The sequence below is a fragment of the Schistocerca gregaria genome, chromosome 4 (assembly GCF_023897955.1).
Source record: "Schistocerca gregaria isolate iqSchGreg1 chromosome 4, iqSchGreg1.2, whole genome shotgun sequence".
NCBI lineage: Eukaryota > Metazoa > Arthropoda > Insecta > Orthoptera > Acrididae > Schistocerca > Schistocerca gregaria.
Window position 1 is genome coordinate 339255956 of NC_064923.1, and position 21085 is coordinate 339277040.

General features: G+C 42.6%; 1 protein-coding gene across 3 annotated transcripts in view; it reads right to left on the bottom strand.

Annotated features, from left to right (window-relative positions):
* Positions 1-21085, bottom strand: part of LOC126268081 (glutamyl-tRNA(Gln) amidotransferase subunit A, mitochondrial) — a 143182-nt gene that overhangs the window by 112793 nt on the left and 9304 nt on the right. For all 3 annotated transcript variants that reach the window (XR_007549080.1, XR_007549081.1, XM_049973564.1), the window contains exon 3: positions 9176-9371. Coding sequence is in view for 1 of the 3 variants with exons in the window: in XM_049973564.1 (XP_049829521.1) it covers positions 9176-9371 (196 nt within the window). In the remaining 2 variants the exon portion in view is untranslated. The remainder of the gene's footprint in view (positions 1-9175; positions 9372-21085) is intronic.

Sequence of the window (21085 nt, forward strand, 5' to 3'; positions counted from 1 at the left end):
TATGCGCAGTCTTCCATTGGTGTGTTTGACATGAATCCACCATGCCTTTGTGGTCAGTTACACGGAGTATAGTTTGTTGTTCGTGACCTCCAATCATTCAGTCTCCTACTGATACATTTTTCTTCTGTCACATGATGTGAGATGGCGTGCAAGGGGGATAGCACATCAATATGCACCTATGGCTGATTTGTTGGCTATGATGTTTCCCTGTATCCCCATGTGTCCAGGTACCCAGCAAAAGATCACATCCTTACCTCAGTATTGGAGCCCTCATAAGGTATCATGGACAAGCTGAATCAAATAGTCTACCATGTAAACTAGTGGAACACACGTAGTGCACTGGGTGAGTTAGAACAGATGATGGAACTTGCACTGTGATGCCTTTGAATCCACTCCCAGGCCGCCATAAGGTAATATAATTCCGCACCATAATAGTAATTTGGTCCAGTGGGTGCACTTCACAAACACTATCACAGAAAACAACTGAACAACAGAGGGCATTCTCTTGCTGGGATGCATCTATAGAAACAACACTAAAACTGTGGTACATATTTAAAATTGAAGAAAACAGAGTTGTAAAAATGTAATCTGGAGTACAAGCTTTCGTATACTGCGTCAAGGCTTAAAACCACTTTGGACCTCAAAAACCACTAAGGTGGCAATTTGTTCCATCCCTGGCTGTTTATTTGGACCTCTAACATATCTATATACATGAGACATTCAATAACCCACATCCCCAATGGCGTGGTTACATGGGGTGGTTCCTGGACATACTCTCAAAGTTGTGGTGGACTGTCACAATAAATGCCATTTACTGAGACAATGCTGAAATTCTCAGACCATGTTGAGCCAGGAGGAGGCAAAATTAAATCAAGAGTGGTTGTTCACCTTCCTCTGCACACAGACTCTAAACTGAGATGGCCCGAAAGGCTTCAGTCAGTATCCAACTGCCCTTACGACGGACAGTGTCTAACACCTTGAGGTTGGAAATATATAATTTCCAACTGTTGCTCTGCTATAATCTAACCAGTTCTTTATAAAAGTGCAGGAGATGGAACCTCTCAGCTCCCCATGCCTTTCCACTGAGGCTTTTCAAATATTTAATGCTCTGAAGCTCTTTGTTGGCAGATCCTCCAGGACACAGTTACTTTTGAGTCAAACAGTACATTCTAAAAGTACAATTGCCCTTAAAATTTAAAATAGTGTACTTCACCATGAGCTTCGGTGAGTGAAAACTATGATAAGCATGGTTAAAGTTGACACAAATAGTCTTCCCAAATGAGAAACAAAAATTAGCTTTATTAGCCCAAGTTTCCAGCCTCCTTGTAGTCAGCTGAAGTTATTTCATCACAGTAAGATCAGAGGCAGGAAGTCGTTTCTGAAAGTATTTGTTTGGAGTGTAGCCATGAATGGAAGTGAAACATGGACGATAACTAGTTTGGACAAGAAGAGAATAGAAGCTTTCGAAATGTGGTGCTACAGAAGAATACTGAAGATAAGGTGGATAGATCACGTAACTAATGAGGAGGTATTGAATAGGATTGGGGAGAAGAGAAGTTTGTGGCACAACTTGACTAGAAGAAGGGATCGGTTGGTAGGACATGTTTTGAGGCATCAAGGGATCACAAATTTAGCATTGGAGGGCAGCGTGGAGGGTAAAAATCGTAGAGGGAGACCGAGAGATGAGTACACTAAGCAGATTCAGAAGGATGTAGGTTGCAGTAGGTACTGGGAGATGAAGCAGCTTGCACAGGATAGAGTAGCATGGAGAGCTGCATCAAACCAGTCTCAGGACTGAAAACAACAACAAGATCAGAGGAAGGGTAGAAGATCATTTTCTGTTTTTTTGCTTTGAGGTGCAAATCAAATCTACAGAACATGAAGAGAGAGAGAGGAGATAAAAAACGACTATACGTCAGACCCAATTGACATATGACAGTTAAAAACAGGCATGTGGAGAAAGGGCTAAACAAGCACCACACAGAAACGGAGGTCCAAAACTAAAAAGTTAAATGGCCTTCGCCACATTGCTTTGGTGGATAAAAAGTAAAATGCGGTCAACAACACGCCCGTCATTTGCTAAAATGGCCGATAACTCAGACGGCAAACCCAAGTGGGAACATAAATGGTTAAAAAAAATGGGCATTCTGGCAGGAAGCTGTGGACAGTTAAAACTTGGGTGTAATGTGGACAAAGTGGTGGGGTAGTGCCACTTATCAAATGATGATGGCTAAAAAGGCATTGTCCAATATGCATCCTAGTTAAAATCACCTCCTCCCGGTGAGTGGACCAAGAGGGGGTCGTCCAAGCCGCTGGGAGAGACTTAAGCCAGAGCTTATACCCGTGAAGGGAGGACTATTGGCGATGCCAAATGGACACCACCTCCTGTCAGATGGCAACACAGAGATCGTTGTTGTTGTTGTTGTTGTTGTGGTCTTCAGTCCTGAGACTGGTTTGATGCTGCTCTCCATGCTACTCTATCCTGTGCAAGCTTCTTCATCTCCCAGTACCTACTGCAGCCTACATCCTTCTGAATCTGCTTAGTGTGTCCAACTCTTGGTCTCCCTCTACGATTTTTACCCTCCACGCTGCCCTCCAATACTAAATTGGTGATCCTTTGATGCCTCAGAACATGTCCTACCAACCAATCCCTTCTTCTGGTCAAGTTGTGCCACAAACTTCTCTTCTCCCCAATCCTATTCAATACTTCCTCATTAGTTAAGTGATCTACCCATCTAATCTTCAGCATTCTTCTGTAGCACCACATTTCGAAAGCTTCTATTCTCTTCTTGTCCAAACTATTTATCGTCCATGATTCACTTCCAAACATGGCTACACTCCATACAAATACTTTCAGAAATGTATTCCTGACACTTAAATCTATACTCGATATTAACAAATTTCTCTTCTTCAGAAATGCTTTCCTTGCCATTGCCAGTCTACATTTTATATCCTCTCTACTTCGGCCATCATCAGTTATTTTGCTCACCAAATAGCAAAACTCCTTTACTACTTTAAGTGTCTCATTTCCTAATCTAATACTCTCAGCATCTCCCGACTTAATTCGACTACATTCCATTATCTCGTTTTGCTTTTGTTATGTTCATCTTATATCCTATCATCTTACTCCCTTCCCAATCACTGCTTCCCTTTCATGTACCTCGACTCTTCTAACTGCCATCTGATTTCTGTACAAATTGTAAATAGCCTTTCGCTCCCTGTATTTTACCCCTGCCACCTTTAGAATTTGAAAGAGATTATTCCAGTCAACATTGTCAAAAGCTTTCTCTAAGTCTACAAATGCTAGAAACATACGTTTGCCTTTCCTTAATCTTTCTTCTAAGATAAGTCGTAAGGTCAGTATTGCCTCACGTGTTCCAGTACTTCTACAGAATCCAAACTGATCTTCCCCGAGGTCGGCTTCTATCAGTTTTTTCATTCGTCTGTAAAGAATTCGTGTTAGTGTTTTGCAGCTGTGGCTTATTAAACTAATTGTTCGGTAATTTTCACATCCCTCAACACCTGCTTTCTTTGGGATTGGAATTATTATATTCTTCTTGAAGTCTGAGGGTATTTCCGCTGTTTCATACATCTTGCTCACCAGATGGTAGAATTTTGTCCGGACTGGCTCTCCCAAGGCCGTCAGTAGTTCCAATGGAATACTGTCTACTCCGGGGGACTTGTTTTGACTCAGGTCTTTCAGTGCTCTGTCAAACTCTTCACGCAGTATCGTATCTCCCATTTCACCTTCATCTACATCCTCTTCCATTTCCATAATATTGTCCTCAAGTACATCGCCCTTGTATAGACCCTCTATATACTCCTTCCACCTTTCTGCTTTCCCTTCTTTGCTTAGAACTGGGTTTCCATCTGAGCTCTTGATGTTCATACAAGTGGTTCTCTTATCTCCAAAAGTCTCTTTAATTTTCCTGTAGGCAGTATCTATCTTACCCCTAGTGAGATAAGCCTCTACATCCTTGCATTTGTCCTCTAACCATCCATACTTAGCCATTTTGCACTTCCCGTCGATCTCATTTTTGAGACGTTTGTATTCCTTTTTGCCTGCTTCATTTACTGCATTTTTATATTTTCTCCTTTCATCAATTAAATTCAATATTTATTCTGTTACCCAAGTATTTCTACTAGCCCTCGTCTTTTTACCTACTTGATCCTCTGCTGCCTTCACTACTTCATCCCTCAAATCTACCCATTCGTCTTCTACTGTATTTCTTTCTCCCATTCCTGTCAATTGTTCCCTTATGCTGTCCCTGAAACTCTCTACAACCTCTGGTTTAGTCAGTTTATCCAGGTCCCACCTTTTTGCAATTTCTTCAGTTTTAATCTACAGTTCATAACCAATAGATTGTGGTCAGAGTCCACATCTGCCCCTGGAAATGTCTTACAATTTAAAACCTGGTTCCTAAATCTCTGTCGTACCATTATATAATCTATCTGAATCCTGTCAGTATCTCCAGGCTTCTTCCATGTATACAGCCTTCTTTTATGATTCTTGAACCAAGTGTTAGCTATGATTAAGTTGTGCTCTGTGCAAAATTCTACCAGGCGGCTTCCTCTTTCATTTCTTAGCCCCAATCCATATTCACCTACTACGTTTCCTTCTCTCCCTTTTCCTACACTTGAATTCCAGTCACCCATGACTATTAAATTTTCGTCTCCCTTCACTATCTGAATAATTTCTTTTACTTCATCACAGAGATCATCGGAGGGAATATAGGAACTAGCGGGCTGAGGTAAGAGGACTGCAGCCTTGGCAGCAGCCTCATTTTCTGGCAGACCGACATGACCAGGAACCTACAGAAACATCACATTGGCTCCACCAAAAGTGAGCAAGTGACAGTTTCACTGGAATTGCTGCACTAAGGGATGGGCAGTGTACAGAGCACATAGACTTCGAAGGCACTGAGTGAGTCTGAGCAGACGACACAATTGAAAAGGCTGTGCCACCAGATGTACTCTGTGGCCTGATACAGGGCAAAGAGCTTGGCTGTAAATACTGAGCAGTGTGCTGATATCTAAAGACATGGGTGCCAATGACGATGGCACACCTGACCCCATAGTCAGTCCGAGAGCCATCAGAGTATGCAAAGGTACCATCACGAGGTCTCGTGCGAAGATAATGAAACTGAAGATTATAGATCAAGGCTGGAGTAGTGTCCTTAGGAAGCAAATGAAGACCAAGGTTAACATGGGCTGCTTCATGAAGCCAAGGTGGTGAAGGGTTCACACCCACTGGGAAAGTTACAGGTAGTGTGAAGTTAAACCACCATATCAAGTGCCAGAAATGGACTCCAGGAGGTAACAGAGAAGAGACACGCGCCCCATACTGTCAATCAAAGGAATCATCGAAGAAGGAGGCATAGGGTGGATGGCCACACATGGCAGACAACTGGCATGCATACCTGCTTAGGAGAAAGTCACGGCGGTAGGACACACACAGTAGAGTTTCGAATGAACAAGGGATCGGTACAAACAGAGGAGCGTGGTTCGATCGACACCCCAGGAAGTACCACTGAGGGCACGTAAGACAGTGAGGAACTTTGTACAGTGGGCACCTGGTAAGACACGTGGGAGAATGAGGAGCGTTTCCTATCAAGCATGAGCCCCAGGAATTTCGTAGTTTCAATGAACGGAAGAGCGACAGGCCCAAAATGTAAGGATCATGGGAGAAACCATTTGCTCCACCAGAAATTCATATGGACGGTTTTGTCAGTGGAAAAACAAAAGCCATTTTTGATGCTCCAGGAGTAAAGACGATCAAGACATCTCTAAAGACATCGCTGAGTGAGACAGGTCCATGGGGAACTGCAATAGATGGCAAAATTGTCAACAAAAAGGAAACCGGAGATGCCTGGCAGTAGAAAGGCCATTACAGAGTTAATGGCAATAGCAAAGAGGATGACGTTCAAGACAGAACCCCGAGGAACACTGTTTTCCTGGATAAAGGTGTCCAACAAGGTAGAACCCACATGCACCTTAAAAACTTGGTCCTTTAAAAATTCCTGAAGGAAACAGGGCAGGCAGCCAAGGAAGCCCCACATGTAAAGAGAACAGAGGATACCAGTTCTCCAGCAGGTGTCATACGCCTTCTCCAAAGCGAAAAACACAGCCACAGTCTCGATTTACACAGAAAACTATTCATGACATGGGTGAACAAAGTAACAAGATGATCAATTGCAGAACGCTGCACTCTAAATCCACTCTGTGCATTTGTCAGTAAATTGCGAGACTCGTGACACCATATCAGCCGGGCATGAATCATACGTTCCATCACCTTGCAAAGGCAGATGGTTAGAGAGATGGGGCGGTAGCTAGAAGGAAGTTTTTTGTTCTTACCCGGTTTAGGTAAGGGTATAACGGTGGTTTTGCGCCAACGTTTGGGAAATGTGCCGTATGCCCAGATGCAGTTGTAAGTGTTAAGCAGAAAGTGCTTGCCCACAAGAGAAAGGTACCGCAACATCTGAATGTGGATGGTGTCTGGTCCTGGGGCAGAGGATCGGGATGAATTGAAAGCGCAATCTACCACCCTCATAGAAAAGGCGGCATTGTAGCACTCACAATTCGGAGAAGAGAAGGGTACCAGCCAAGCCTCCTCCACTCATTTCCGATGGAGGAAGGCAGGGTGACGGTGGGAAGAGCTCTAAATGTCTGCAAAATGGCAGCACAAGGTGTTGGAGATAGCAATAGGGTCCACGATGACATCGTATGCTACTGCTAGGCCGAAAATTGGGGAATGGATCTTGGTCCCAGAGAGCAGTTGGAGATTGGCCTACATGACAGAGGGCGGGGTGAAACTGTTAAAATAACTAGTGAATGAAATCACTTTGCACGCATCTGTTTATAATGACTGCAGTTTGTCATCATAGGATGATGGTTAAAATGCACATCTCCATGCGTGAATTGCGTCTTGCATAACAATGTGGTAAAGAGGAAGTGTGAGGAATGGAACATTCTGCAACAGTGAGGATAACTTTTGTGTGATATTCCACCTCATCATCACAAATGGGGATATCTTGGTCTTCAAAGGTTGCCAGGGAGGAGTCAAGTTGCCAGCCAGCCTTAGTAAGCTGCCATTTGGGTCTGCATGCACATGAGGTAGGAGTCAGCAAACGGATAGCACACAGGAAATGATCACTTGAATAGGTGTCAGAAAGAATGGGCCACTGAAGATGACTGGCAAGCTGGGTAGTGCAGAAGGCTTATATCCAAATGGGAATAGGTGTGCTAGGAGTCGGAAAGGAAAGTGGATGCCCCAGCATTAAGGCAGAAGAGATTAAGTTGGTTAAGAAGTCAGCCAAGAAGGCACCTCTCTGACAGGTCCTGGGAGAAGCCCGAAGTCAACGAGTAGCAAAAATGTGGGAGGTAGTTGCTCAATAAGCTGACGGAAGTCTGCCCTGGTGACTGAGTGACAAAGGGACATGAATGGTACAGAAAGAAAAAGTCAGGTGGGGAAGGAAAAGCCGAACTGCAACAGCTTGAAGATGGGTAGTCAGGGAGATGGGTTGACTGTATGAGCAGCATGACTCACCCATGAGATGGAATGGCAATCTCAGGAGGAAGGTCAAAACAAACCGGTAAGAAGTGTGAAAGCTCAAAGCAGTCAGAAGGTGCAATTTCGTTTCCTGAAGGCAGAATACATGGGGATGCTGCAATGCTAAAAGCAGCCATAAATCCTCTTTATGGGACCGAAGGCAGCAAACGTTCCATTGGAGAAGAGTCATGATGAGGAAGAGATGTAGGGGCATCACCTTGGCAGCTGCCAAGTGACAGCCTGTAAAACGTCGCTACTACAGGGCACAGAAGCAGGAGGATGCTGCTCCATAGGGTCCACAGCAGCATCGGCTTGCTCATGCGGTCAGTCTGTGGAGTCCAACAATGAAAAACGGTTGATGGTGTGCACCGTTAACATGGAGGCCAGCCGGGCTAAGGTATCAAGTGTCGAAACCGTCAAAGAGGATCTTCAAGTCCGTGAAGGAGAAGACCGTTTGTCTTTGGTGGGCTTCTTCGAGCCTTTCCGGTTAAAGGAAGATTCGAGTGTTGTGTGGCTGGAGGGATGTAGAAAGTCTTCATGAAAGTTCTCCTTCTGTCCTTTCTGAACTACCAATGTAGCTGGTGGCTTTGCCCCTTGAAGCGAGTGTTTGATGGCTTGTTGCACAGATGGACGGAAGGAGGGGGGTATGGCAATGCTACCTTTGACACTGGGTGACTTCGCAACCTCAGAGCTGAATGGAAGGTCACACGTCTGCATGGCCATGTCCTTAATGGAGCGAGGGGTAACAAGAACAGAACTATAGGTGCCTAACGGGAGGACGCATGGTTTGCGACTAGCCAATAACTTGCGAGCAACTGGGTAAGGCACTAGGCAGAGGTGATCTGCTGACGACCTCCCCTACCCATGAGAGCCCGGAAGTGGGGACTAATCACAAGCAGTACCGTGTTTTGGGGCATAACAAGTCATTGCAGTGAGAGCAGGAATGCCGGAACTGATTACAATAAAATATGCAGTAGAGTTCTGGAGGCAGAGGTCACAGTGCTTTTAAAGTCAGAAATGTCAAGGCTCACCTACTGCCAGACTCCTGAGGGTGACAGGTGCACGTAGCACAGTAACATAACATCATAACTGCAACAGCTCTGGCTAGGAGTAAGTGTTTCTGGAGGACCCCTAGTTGTGAGGTTCTGAATATCAGAACAATCTCCCAAATTACTTCTGAACAAATTCCCAATTCACCTATCAACCAATGAATACAGATGAAAAAATAATTAAACATATCCCAGAGGCTCAAAAAGACATTCCTGATACTCCTCCATAAGAAGAGGAATGAAATGTGATGAAAAAAAGTAAATACAGAAATAAAAACGAAGAACACTTGAAAATATTTGTGAGAGGTAAGTATTTGAAAGCAGTAACTATACAATCACTCTAATTAGGGTAGATGTTAAATAAGGCATTATTTATTCATAATTATACTGTTTGTAAATCTATCTTCTTCTTCTCCCCCCCCCCCCCCCCCCTCTCTCCAGTTCCTACCCCTGCCCTCAATTCCCAGGTTTTTCTTTCTTCTTTGCCAGTTCCAAACACAAAACCTTATATTTTAGGAATAATGCATACACATAAGAAATAGACTGATACATATATACAAAAAAACTCATCACTTACCCCATAGCAAATTCATCCATATTGCACTTCCCCAATAATATTGCACCACTTTCCTTCAGCTTCCGCACCACAGTTGCATCATATGAAGGGCAAAAGTCTTGCAACATCCTTGAAGCACAAGTTGTTTTTATATTCTTTGTACAGAAATTGTCTTTTACTGCTACAGGGACACCATCAAGTGGACCCTGTGGACAACCTATAAAATTATGCAAAAATTTTAGCTTTGTTTTTGGTTCAGTACACAATGTTTTGCCTCCCAACTCGGAGTTTCTGAAAAAGCTAATCTTACTGCTATTATCAGAAACTAACAAATCAGTATTTCAATGTATTTCCACTCTTTGTCTTATAGTATAATAACGTGGATAGAAAGCATTTATTGAACAAAAATAAATAGTGAGAAAAATAAGTGACATGTGCAGAACCTATCCCCCCCCCCCCCACACACACACACACACACACAAGCAACATATCAATACTTGACTGTCTTCTAAAAAATGACGGCATTGCCTAGATAGAACAACCAAATGATACAATGCATCCCACTTGCTAACATGGTACTCTTTATGCAGAAGATGGCGTTGTTCTTATGTTGGATGCATCCCCATGGCCTCTCAGCATGTCTGCCATCGTCTCACTCCAGTAAACAATACAGGCACTTATTGTTCGAATGTGTGGAACTATCTGTTCACTCACAGCACCCAGCAGTAGAACAGTACCTTCAGCAAGATGTGCACTATCCCATCATACAAAACATGACTGAACAGTGAGGAAAAAACTGCACAGCCTTGAGAGTGGTAGCCGAGTCCCCTGAATCATCCAACTCCGGTCCTACTGATGTCTTGTGGATTTACCTACAAAATATGTGGAGAAATATTCTCTGGAAATGTATTCAAGCCATCCTCAGTTCTATGCTACAGGTTTAAAAGTCTTGATTGCAGTGTGCAGCATCTTCACATCCTACTGAGTTGTTGAAGTCAAAGAACAAGTACACCTCTGGATTCATCATCATCATCATCATCATCATCTGAGTACAGTCAAGTACTTAATACACAGTTTAAAAGTTCATTTCAGTGACATGTATACTCCTCAGTATTGAAGTTCTTACAAATTCAGTTAATAACTTTGGAAACTATTCATAAGAAGTAGCCCGAGACTGAACTCCCTTGGTCGTGCAAACAAAACTATGTAAATAAATTTAACACATCAATATTGAACTATCAAACAATTGAAACTCTGGGATGAAATAACACAATGAATTATGATAAACTGCTACAGATTTAAAAGTAAATCTTTTTAGCTATCGGACAAAGCACTTCTTCAGATGAAGAAAAGGCCCACGCACGCGCACATGCACACACATCCATTGTTGTCACTAACTGCTGCTGCTGCTGCTGGTGCACCCCTCCTCCCACAGTTTTCACAAATGCAATGATGAGTAATGAGTAGACTGTCTCAAAATATTCTGAAGTGCCTCACTGAGGTCTTAGGAGGCCGAAATTACCCTCTTCACATTATCCAGAAACAGGTCTCACACATCCTTTCTTTCCAGTCACCCACTATCCCCCCCGCATACCCCCTAACTGGCCACAAAGAAGTGCCCCTTCCATGGCTCAGCATCACCCAGGACTGGAACAACTGAAATACACTTTCTGCCAGGGTTTTAACAGCCTCTCGTCATGCTAAGAAATGAGAAGTATCCTTCCCATCACCCTTCCCACACTGATGTTATTCTAACCTCCCGACTTGCGCAATATCCTTGCCTGTCCCTATTCCACTCTGCTCCTGATCCCTTGCCCATGTTCCACCTTGCTCACGATCCCTTGCTCTACGTCTAATATCCCTATAAAAGGCCCAGATTCAAGGACTGACACATACCCATCCTCCAACTACCATATATTCTACTGCTGTCACAGTCATTTCCCACACCATAGAAGGCAGGGCCACCTGTGAAAGAGCCCATGTGGTCTAGTAACTTAGCCACTCTGTGGCTTTTTATGTGAGCACAAACACTAACAATGTGTTTGTCCAAATGAACAGTCACCACCAAACTGAGACCAAAAGACAGCTAGAACACCCATTTGCTGAGTATGCTGTGCAGCAGGGTATGTTTTGACTTAATAGCTGCTTCACAACCATCGCCATTTGGATTCTTCATGCGCAGCAACCACTTTTCTGAATTGTGCAGCTGGGAACACTTCCTCTAACATATTCTTTGTTCCTTTAAGCCCCTCTGTTCATGTAACAGCCTTCACTAGTCCCTGTGTTCTATCTATCCCCTTGCCTGCCCCCACTCCACCCTCATCCACAGCTTCTATATCCTCAGCACACATGCATAGCACTTTTCCCTTCCTCTGTTTACCACTCCCCCCCCCCCCCCCCCCTCTTCCCCACTTCCAAAATCCCACCCCAGCACAGCCTGCCAATGTTGCACCTAAGTGCATACTAAATACATGCACACTCCCTAACGCAACACTACATCTTCTACCTCTCCCATCCCACGAGTCTTCTCTCTACTCACCCCAGCTAAGATCACAACTCATCCCACTGAGGCAATGGCAATAATGCTCGGAGAGGACATTGTTTGTTTGTTTGTTTGTGTGTGTGTGTCGCACATTACTTTATCTTATACAAGGGACCACCACCAATAGCTTTAAAAAAAAAAAAAAAAAAAAAAAAAAAAAAAAAAAAAAAAAAAAAAAAAAAAAAAAAAATCGAACAGTGTGTGGAGTTACTTCTCGACTGGCCACTATTCCCACTAACAAATGGAACTCAAATAAGGTGATGCCATATCATGTGGACTTGGAAGCATCTGACTCAATCTTACTTGCAAGTGTGAATCAGGCACTCTCTTTGAACACAGACTAATGGAAGCTAATCATTGGGACGTATGTGAACAGGAAGGGCAGTACCACAAAAATGACTCCTTAAATGTGATGTATACAGCATGCAAGATTAACAAAGCAACAGAAAAATAATACTGACTACTGAAATCTGGAGAAAACAGCTTTCTAGTGTTGAGTATCAAGCTAAAATTAAAAGTTACAAAAATGTAACCAATGAAGTACCTACAAGGTTGTGACGGGCAAGAGAGAGGAATACAAGCAGTAAGGAGCAACAGAGGAACAGAATGCTACGTTGCCTAGTCTGTATGTCATATAAATTCAAAGACGTCCTCTGTGAGGTGTCTGGATGCTGTGTGTTGACTGCTCCAGGACACTGACAAAAGTGAGACTGATTGACCCTTTTGCGTCCTATTTAAAAACTTAGTCCCAGCATGGAAACAATAGATTGTCCGTGTAGGCAACAATTTCTATTGCTGTTCTAAACAGCCATTCCTACAAAAAGCTATGTTTGTCTCCCCCCTGATTTCTGAGGGAACTCTCCATATCTATTAGGACGTCATTGTCTCACTGTTCCCAACAGCTGACTATGTCGCAATTCTGTGTGTTATAACCAGCAACTCCCACCCAAGAATGTATCCCTAAGCTCCTGGTGACCTTCTAACAGTCATCACCATCTTGGTGATCACCAATAATTACAGTTTTAAAGATCTTGCCTTAAAATTAACCTACTTCTATAGAGAGGGAATAATGTTAAGTAATTTCTGTCTTAGTCTCATGTCAGGTCCACACAGAAAAGCAGGAGGCAGAGTTTTTTTTTTAATTTTAAATTATAGTTTAACTCCCTGATAAAATAAATGTAGTGCCACAAGTCTATTTTTAAATATGCCTAGCCAGGGCTCAACGCCATCTTTATGTGGTGAGTAGCAGTCTATCCTGATTCATATCAATATTTGACTATCTAATTTTAATCTCTTTAACTTGTGCTGTTGCTATGACAAGAGATAGGAAGATCTGATAGAATTAATTGTGAGCTTTCAGGTATTCATTCAGTCAGGTTGCAGATTCCACTTTTCTACACAATGCTTTGATGACCGACCAACCTGTCTTCTTCATGTGCTGCAAGCTTTATAATTACGTACAATTAATCAACTGTACCAAGAAAACTCAAGGGATCACATCTAACATAACATTTCAATGTCACTGCTAAGCAAACAGACCTCATTTCTGAGACTTCTTGTTCACTGATCACCAAAAACATTATGACCACTGCTCAGTGTGACATTGGATGCCACCTGGTGGCATTGCAGGCATGTGACACAGTAACAAAAGGATGCAAGTGGAGCAGACATGGAAGGGGGATTACCCCAGAGAAGTTGTTGGCTCCAAATGGGGACATCCATTGAGATAAGTGACTTTGACAAAGAGCAGATTATTACTATTATGCAGAAAATGTGAACAAGTACCTTGTAAATGACAAGGCTGGTTTAATGTTTACGTGCTACTGTTGTGAGCATCAATGGACAGAGTTAGAAGAACAGTGAATCTACCACTAGGTTGTAAATGGTTGGATGTCCACGACTCTTCACAGAATGTGAAGTTCAGAGGCTTGTTTGCTCAGTAAAGTAGGATAGATGGTGGTCTGTGGCATGCCTGCCAAAAGAACACAATCCTGGTGCATGCACAAATATTTTGGAGTACACCATTCATCATACATTGTTGGACATGGAGCTCTGTAGCAGACCACCCTCTACATTTTCACATGTTGACCCTTAATGACATTGCCAACTGGGCTTGCAATGGGTATGGGACGATCGGGATTCAACTGTCGATCAATGGAAATGTGTTGGCTCTTTGGGTGAGTCACACATGATTGTATCCACAAACACCGTCGTCGAGCTGAACAGACACTCTAAACGTGCAACGCATCATAGACACAGACTGGTGGGAACACTATTATACTATGGGAGGCATTCTCCTGCACTTGCATGGGACATGTGATAGTAATCAAAGACACGCTGACAGCTGCAAACCACCTGCATCCCTTCATGTGATGTCTTCCATGGCGATGATGCTGTCTTTCAGCAGTATAACTGTCCATGTCTCGGAGCCAGAACAATGCTACAGTCATTTGAGGAGCATTATAGTGAGCTGACGTTGATGTCTTGGCGAACAAATTCACCTGATGTAAATCCCATGGAACCCATCTGGGTCGCTATCGGGTGCTATCACCACATACACAAATCAGCATCCCGTTATTTAAGCGAATTATGTGATCTGGGCATAGATATCTAATGCCACATACCTCCAGAAACTTAGCAACAAACTGTGGGATACTGATACACAATTGATAACTGCTCCTTTTCTGGTGACAATGTTCAGTATTTTACCAATAACCCCCAACCCCGCCCCCACTCCCAATTCTTTAAAGAATTGAACTCCTATACATAAATGAAGTTGTATCTACTAAACTATGTGTAATACAAAGATATAATTTTGTGAGGGCTGTTTAAAAAAGTATATCACCTTATTTTTGATTCTTGAAACCAACAATGGTATTGGGGTGCATGCACTCTGTTTGTAGGTATACATGGTGAACATGCCAGATATTTTTCACAACTGTGGAAACAACCAATCACTGGCTATCCATTGACAAGTGAACACATGTAAGTGGTCGTCATCAGATTGTGTGCTGTGGGCAAAATGATAGAAAAAAGTGGAATGTTATTGCATCAAATTTTGTTTCAACCTTGGCGATTCTCAAGTTGAAACAATCCGCAAGATTCAACAAGTGTTTGGGGTTGAAGCAATGGGTACCACACAGATAAAGGAGTGGCACAACTGCTTCAAGGTTGGCTGCTCATCAGTGAAGAGAAATACATCCAGGTAGGCCCTCATCTTTCACATATGAAGTAGTTATTGATCACGGAAAAACCACAGTGATGTAGGATAGACAAATCACAATCACATAACTTGCAGACAATGATAAAACTAGTACTGGATCCATTGCTTCCATTTTAACGGAACAACTGGACCTGATGAGGAATTCAGCAAAACTTGTGCCAAAATTGCCAACAACTGAGCAGATGCACAGGACATACTGGGTACTATGAACAGCAAACCCCAACTTTCATAACATAGTGATCACTGCTGATGAGTCCTGGGTTTATGGGTATGATCCAGGCTCAAAGTTCCAGTCATCACAATGGAAGCAGCCATCATACCCTAGACCCAAAGACAAATGAGGCTGGTCCACAACAATGTGAAAGCATGACTCCAGTGGTGTGGTCAATCATGCTTGTGCCCCAGACGGTACTAATGTCTGTAGGGAGTACTACCAAAAGCTCCTGCGTTGCCTTCATGAAGCATATCCATACAGTCCGACTAGGGGGCAGTGGGCAGCTAGCACTTCCACCAAGACAATTCAGAGTTCTTTGGCCAAACAACATGGCTGCTGTTTGTTAGCCTCCCCATTCCCATGACCTAGCATGGCAGCAGCAGTGGCAGCAGCATTGTGAAGAAGCTGAAGGACTACTCTGAAGCTGACTAGTATCAAACAATTTCATTTGAATAAAAACTGATTTCATAAACAAAAGTAGGATACTTTTTGAACAGCCTTTGTATTTGTGGACTCTGTCTGTAATGTGTTTTCAGTATGCGTATGTGGACAAAAATAAATTCCCAGATTTTTCCCAGATTTCTGGGTTAAAAATACACTCTTTCCTGGGTGGAAATACACTATACTCTAGGTAAAATGTTATTTCTTCTGCGTTAAGTGACAATATATTTTCCCTCGGAGTTGTGAAACTTATTAACGCTTTGAATGGTGAAAGCTGTATTCACTGATGTAGAGCTTCCCGGCACTTTAGGAAATGAAATGCAGCAAAAAACAATGTTTTGGAAAGATGCACAGCAACATGTACAACGCATATTTATGAAAGTATATAAAAGAATTCCACCAAATACAGTATGGTAGCTTCCGGGGCACTAAAATTGAGATTCTGCTGTGGAATGTGCTTATGTCAACAAATCATAGCACGTCATGTAATCTCGCTGCCCAGTAACAGCAGATATTCGGAGCTTAGGAGAAATGGTGTAGTCAGCCAATAGCAACATCACATCAAGTATCACTAATACACAAATAAAAAAAGTTAATGTTTAAATAAATATTTGTACAGTATAGCTACAAGATACGCTAAGCTTTCACATACAATATTGGTCACAAAAATGTTTTTGCTCTGGACACCACACAAAATCTTGAAACAAGGACACTGCTCGCCTTGTTATTAAATAAAATAATGGGCAAAGTCTGTGGGAGATCCCCTTAAACCTTAAGGCCATCACATGAAACACACACTGTTAAAATAGGTCTTATTGACATACTGGGCACTCCTCCCCACATAACATGAAGCCCTGTGTCAATGGGCAATGTCCCACTCCAAGCCGTGTAAGAGTACTTCTTAAGAACGTCGTGGGTGGAAAGAGGCAAACCACGGTCGCACTGAAGTTTTTATGGAACGTAGGTTATTATTCCTCACTTCCAGCCACTGAGGCTCCCACCAAGACATAGCCTTCCTGCTCAAAAATGAAGTAACAGCCTGCAGCGGGACTGAATATCAAGTAGGAGGAGGAAGGCAGCAAGCCTCCTTGGCACCCGCATCAGCAAGTTCATTTTCCTGAATCCCTATGTACCCTGGAACACAGCAGAAATTGATTTTCTTGTCTTGCTTTGCAAGAGAAGAAGAGTGTCCTGCACTTGTTCCATCTTCTGGGGACATCTGTCCAATAGTGAGAAGGGCATTTGAGAATCCGAGCAGATGAGGAAATTCTTGTCATGACATCGTCTCATCTGCTCCACTGCCCTCGGGAAAACAAACATCTCCATATGTTGTTGTTGTTGTGGTCTTCAGTCCTGAGACTGGTTTGATGCAGCTCTCCATGCTAATCTATTCTGTGCAAGTTCCTTCAACTCCCAGTACCTACTGCAACCTACATCCTTCTGAATCTGCTTAGTGTATTCATCTCTTTGTCTCCCTCTACGATTTTTACCCTCCACGCTGCCCTCCAATGCTAAATTTGTGATCCCTTGATGCCTCAGGATATGTCCTACCAACCGATCTCTTCTTCTAGTCAAGTTGTGCCACAAACTTCTCTTCTCCCCAATCCTAATAAATACCTCCTCATTAGTTAAGTGATCTACCCATCTAATCTTCAGCATTCTTCTGTAGCACCACATTTCGAAAGCTTCTATTCTCTTCTTGTCCAAACTATTTATCGTCCATGATTCACTTCCAAACATGGCTACACTCCATACAAATACTTTCAGAAATGTATTCCTGACACTTAAATCTATACTCGATATTAACAAATTTCTCTTCTTCAGAAATGCTTTCCTTGCCATTGCCAGTCTACATTTTATATCCTCTCTACTTTGACCATCATCAGTTATTTTGCTCCCCAAATAGCCAAACTCCTTTACTACTTTAAGTGTCTCATTTCCTAATCTAATTCCCTCAGCATCACCCAATTTAATTCTACTACATTCCATTATCCTCATTTTACTTTTGTTGATGTTCAGCTTATATCCTCCTTTCAAGACACTGTCCATTCCGTTCAACTGCTCTTCCAAGTCCTTTGCTGGCTCTGACAGAATTACAATGTCATCGGCGAACCTCAAAAGTTTTTATTTCCTCTCCATGGATTTTAATACCTCCTCCAAATTTTTCTTTTGTTTCCTTTACTGCCTGCTCAATATACAGATTGAATAACATTGGGGAGAGGCTACAACCCTGTCTCACTCCCTTCCCAACCACTACTTCCGTTTCATGCCCATCGACTATTATAACTGCCATCTGGTTTCTGTACAAATTTTAAATAGCCTTTCGCTCCCTGTATTTTACCCCTGCCACCTTTAGAATTTGAAAGAGAGTATTCCAATCAACATTGTCAAAAGCTTTCTCTAAGTCTACAAATGCTAGAAACGTAGGTTTGCCTTTCCTTAATCTTTCTTCTAAGATAAGTCGTAAGGTCAGTATTGCCTCACGTGTTCCAACATTGCTACGGAATCTAAACTGATCTTCCTCGAGGCCGCTTTCTACCAGTTTTTCCATTCGTCTGTAAAGAATTTGCGTTAGTATTTTGCAGCTGTGGCTTATTAAACTGATAGTTCGTTAATTTTCACATCTGTCAACACCTGCTTTCTTTGGGATTGGAATTATTATATTCTTCTTGAAGTCTGAGGGTATTTCGCCTGTCTCGTACATCTTGCTCACCAGATGGTAGAGTTTAGTCAGGACTGGCTCTCCCAAGGCCGCCAGTACTTCTAATGGAATGTTGTCTACTCCCGGAGACTTGTTTCGACTCAGGTCTTTCAGTGCTGTGTGAAACTCTTCACGCAGTATCGTATCTCCCATTTCATCTACATCTACATCCTCTTCCATTTCCATAATATTGTCCTCAAGTACATCGCCGTTGTATAGACCCTCTATATACTCCTTTCACCTTTCTGCTTTCTCCTCTTTGCTCAGAACTGGGTTTCCATCTGAGCTCTTGATATTCATACAAGTGGCTCGCTTTTCTCCAAAGGTCTCTTTAATTTTCCTGTAGGCTCTATCTCTCTTACCTCTAGTGAGATAAGCCTCTACATCGTTACATTTGTCCTCTAGCCATCCCTGCTTGCCCATTTTGCACTTCCTGTCGATCTCATTTTTGAGACGTTTGTATTCCTTTTTGCCTGCTTCATTTACTGCATTTTTATATTTTCTCCTTTCATCAATTAAATTCAATATTTCTTCTGTTACCCAAGGATTTCTACTAGCCCTCCTCTTTTTACCTACTTGGTCCTCTGCTGCCTGCACTACTTCATCCCTCAAATCTACCCATTCTTCTTCTACTGTATTTCTTTCCCTCATTCCTGTCAATTGTTCTCTTATGCTCTCCTGAAACTCTGTACAACCTCTGGTTCTTTCAGTTTATCCAGGTCCCATCTCCTTAAATTCCCACCTTTTTGCAATTTCTTCAGTTTTAATCTACAGTTCATAACCAATAGATTGTGGTCAGAGTCTACATCTGCCCCTGGAAATGTCCTACAATTTAAATCCTGGTTCCTAAATCTCTGTCTTACCATTATATATCTATCTGATACCTTTTGGTATCTCCAGGACTCTTTCATGTATACAACCTTCTTTTATGATTCTTAAACCAAGTGTTGACTATGATTAAGTTAAGCTCTGCGCAAAATTCTACCAGGCAGCTTCCTCTGCATTTCTTAGCCCCAATCCATATTCACCTACTACGTTTCCTTCGCTCCCTTTTCCTACTGTCGAATTCCAGTCACCCATGACTATTAAATTTTCGTCTCCCTTCACTGCCTTAATAATTTCTTTTATCTCATCATACATTCCTTCAATTTCTTCGTCATCTGCAGAGCTAGTTGGCACATAAACTCGTACTACTGTAGTAGACGTGGGCTTCGTGTCTATCTTGGCCACTGTAATACGTTCACTATGCTGTTTGCAGTAGCTTACCCGCACTCCTATTTTATTTATTCATTATTAAACCTACTCCCGCATTACCCCTATTTGATTTTGTATTTATAATCCTGTATTCACCTGACAAGAAGTCTTGTTCCTCCTGCCACCGAACTTCACTAATTCCCACTATATCTAACTTTAACCTATCCATTTCCCTTTTTAAAATTTCCCCTTTTTAAATTGTCTAACCTAACTGCCTGATTAAGGGATCTGACATTCCACGGGCCGACACGTAGAACACCAGTTTTCTTTCCTCTGATAACAACGTCCTCTTGAGTAGTCCTCGCCCGGAGATCCGAATGGGGGACTATTTTACCTCCAGAATATTTTACCCAAGAGGACATCATCATTTAACCATACAGTAAAGCTGCATGCCCTCGGGAAAAATTACGGCCGTAGTTTCCCCTTGCTTTCAGCCGTTCGCAGTACCACAACAGCAAGGCTGTTTTGGTTAGTGTTACAAGGCCATATCAGTCAATCATCCAGACTGTTGCCCCTGCAACTACTGAAAAGGCTGCTGCCCCTCTTCAGGAACCACACGTTTGTCTGGCCTCTCAACAGATACCCCTCCGTAGTGGTTGCACCTACGGTACAGCTATCTGTATCGTTGAGGCACGCAAGCCTCCCCACCAAGGGCAAGGTCCATGGTTCATGAGGGGCATCTCCACATAATACACTGATAACTGCTCTGGAAGCCCTATACTGATGATGATGTTTGGAAACATGACATAACAACCGAGAAAATATCTCTGCTTAGAAACATCTGTGTAAAAAGTATTAAAAACTGTGTGGCTATGTAAAATCTTGTTAAATTCAATTTAAATAGTATTAAAATCTGTGTGGCTATATAAAATCTCCTTAAATTCAATTTTAAAAATATAGTCTTTAGTACAATGCTTCCTGTAAGCTGTCAGTTCTAAAAGCAACATGGGCCTTAGTTGTAGCCAGGGGGATTCCCTACTCCACCCTTGCCTTTGGACATTAATGTGGCACCCCCACCCCCCCCACCTGTAATAACTCAAAGCTCTCCCTTTCACAGATCCCAAATGACATTGTTGCTTGCGGCCAATGATTGAACAGCCATTTGAGTGGCAGATGTACAACATATTTGGATGCTGGCAATGTAGGAATGGACACTGTCGTATACGCTTAGCATACCATGTGAAGAAGACATTAAATAGACAGTGGAGGCTAACAAAAGGGTCGTGATGAACCACATCCTGCATTTTGAGGTATGAAGGCCTTGCGGGCCCATATTCAAGCCAGGGTTGCACAAAGGCCTTATGAAGTATGAGTTAATGTGCCCTGTCGGTTCCCCAAGACCTATGACTGACAAATGTTTAAGGCCTGGAGACATCTCAGTTTCAGTTCTTTAAGATGTGGCAGCCATTTTAACTTCCTTGAAAAGTGAGAACGGCGTCCCCCAGTATTAAAATGTGCAAGTTCAATTAAGAGCAGGAACAATTAAAATCAATAAAAACTGTATCCCTCAAAAAGAATTTAAAACTTGTGATGTAAGACTGCCCCCTCCAACCATC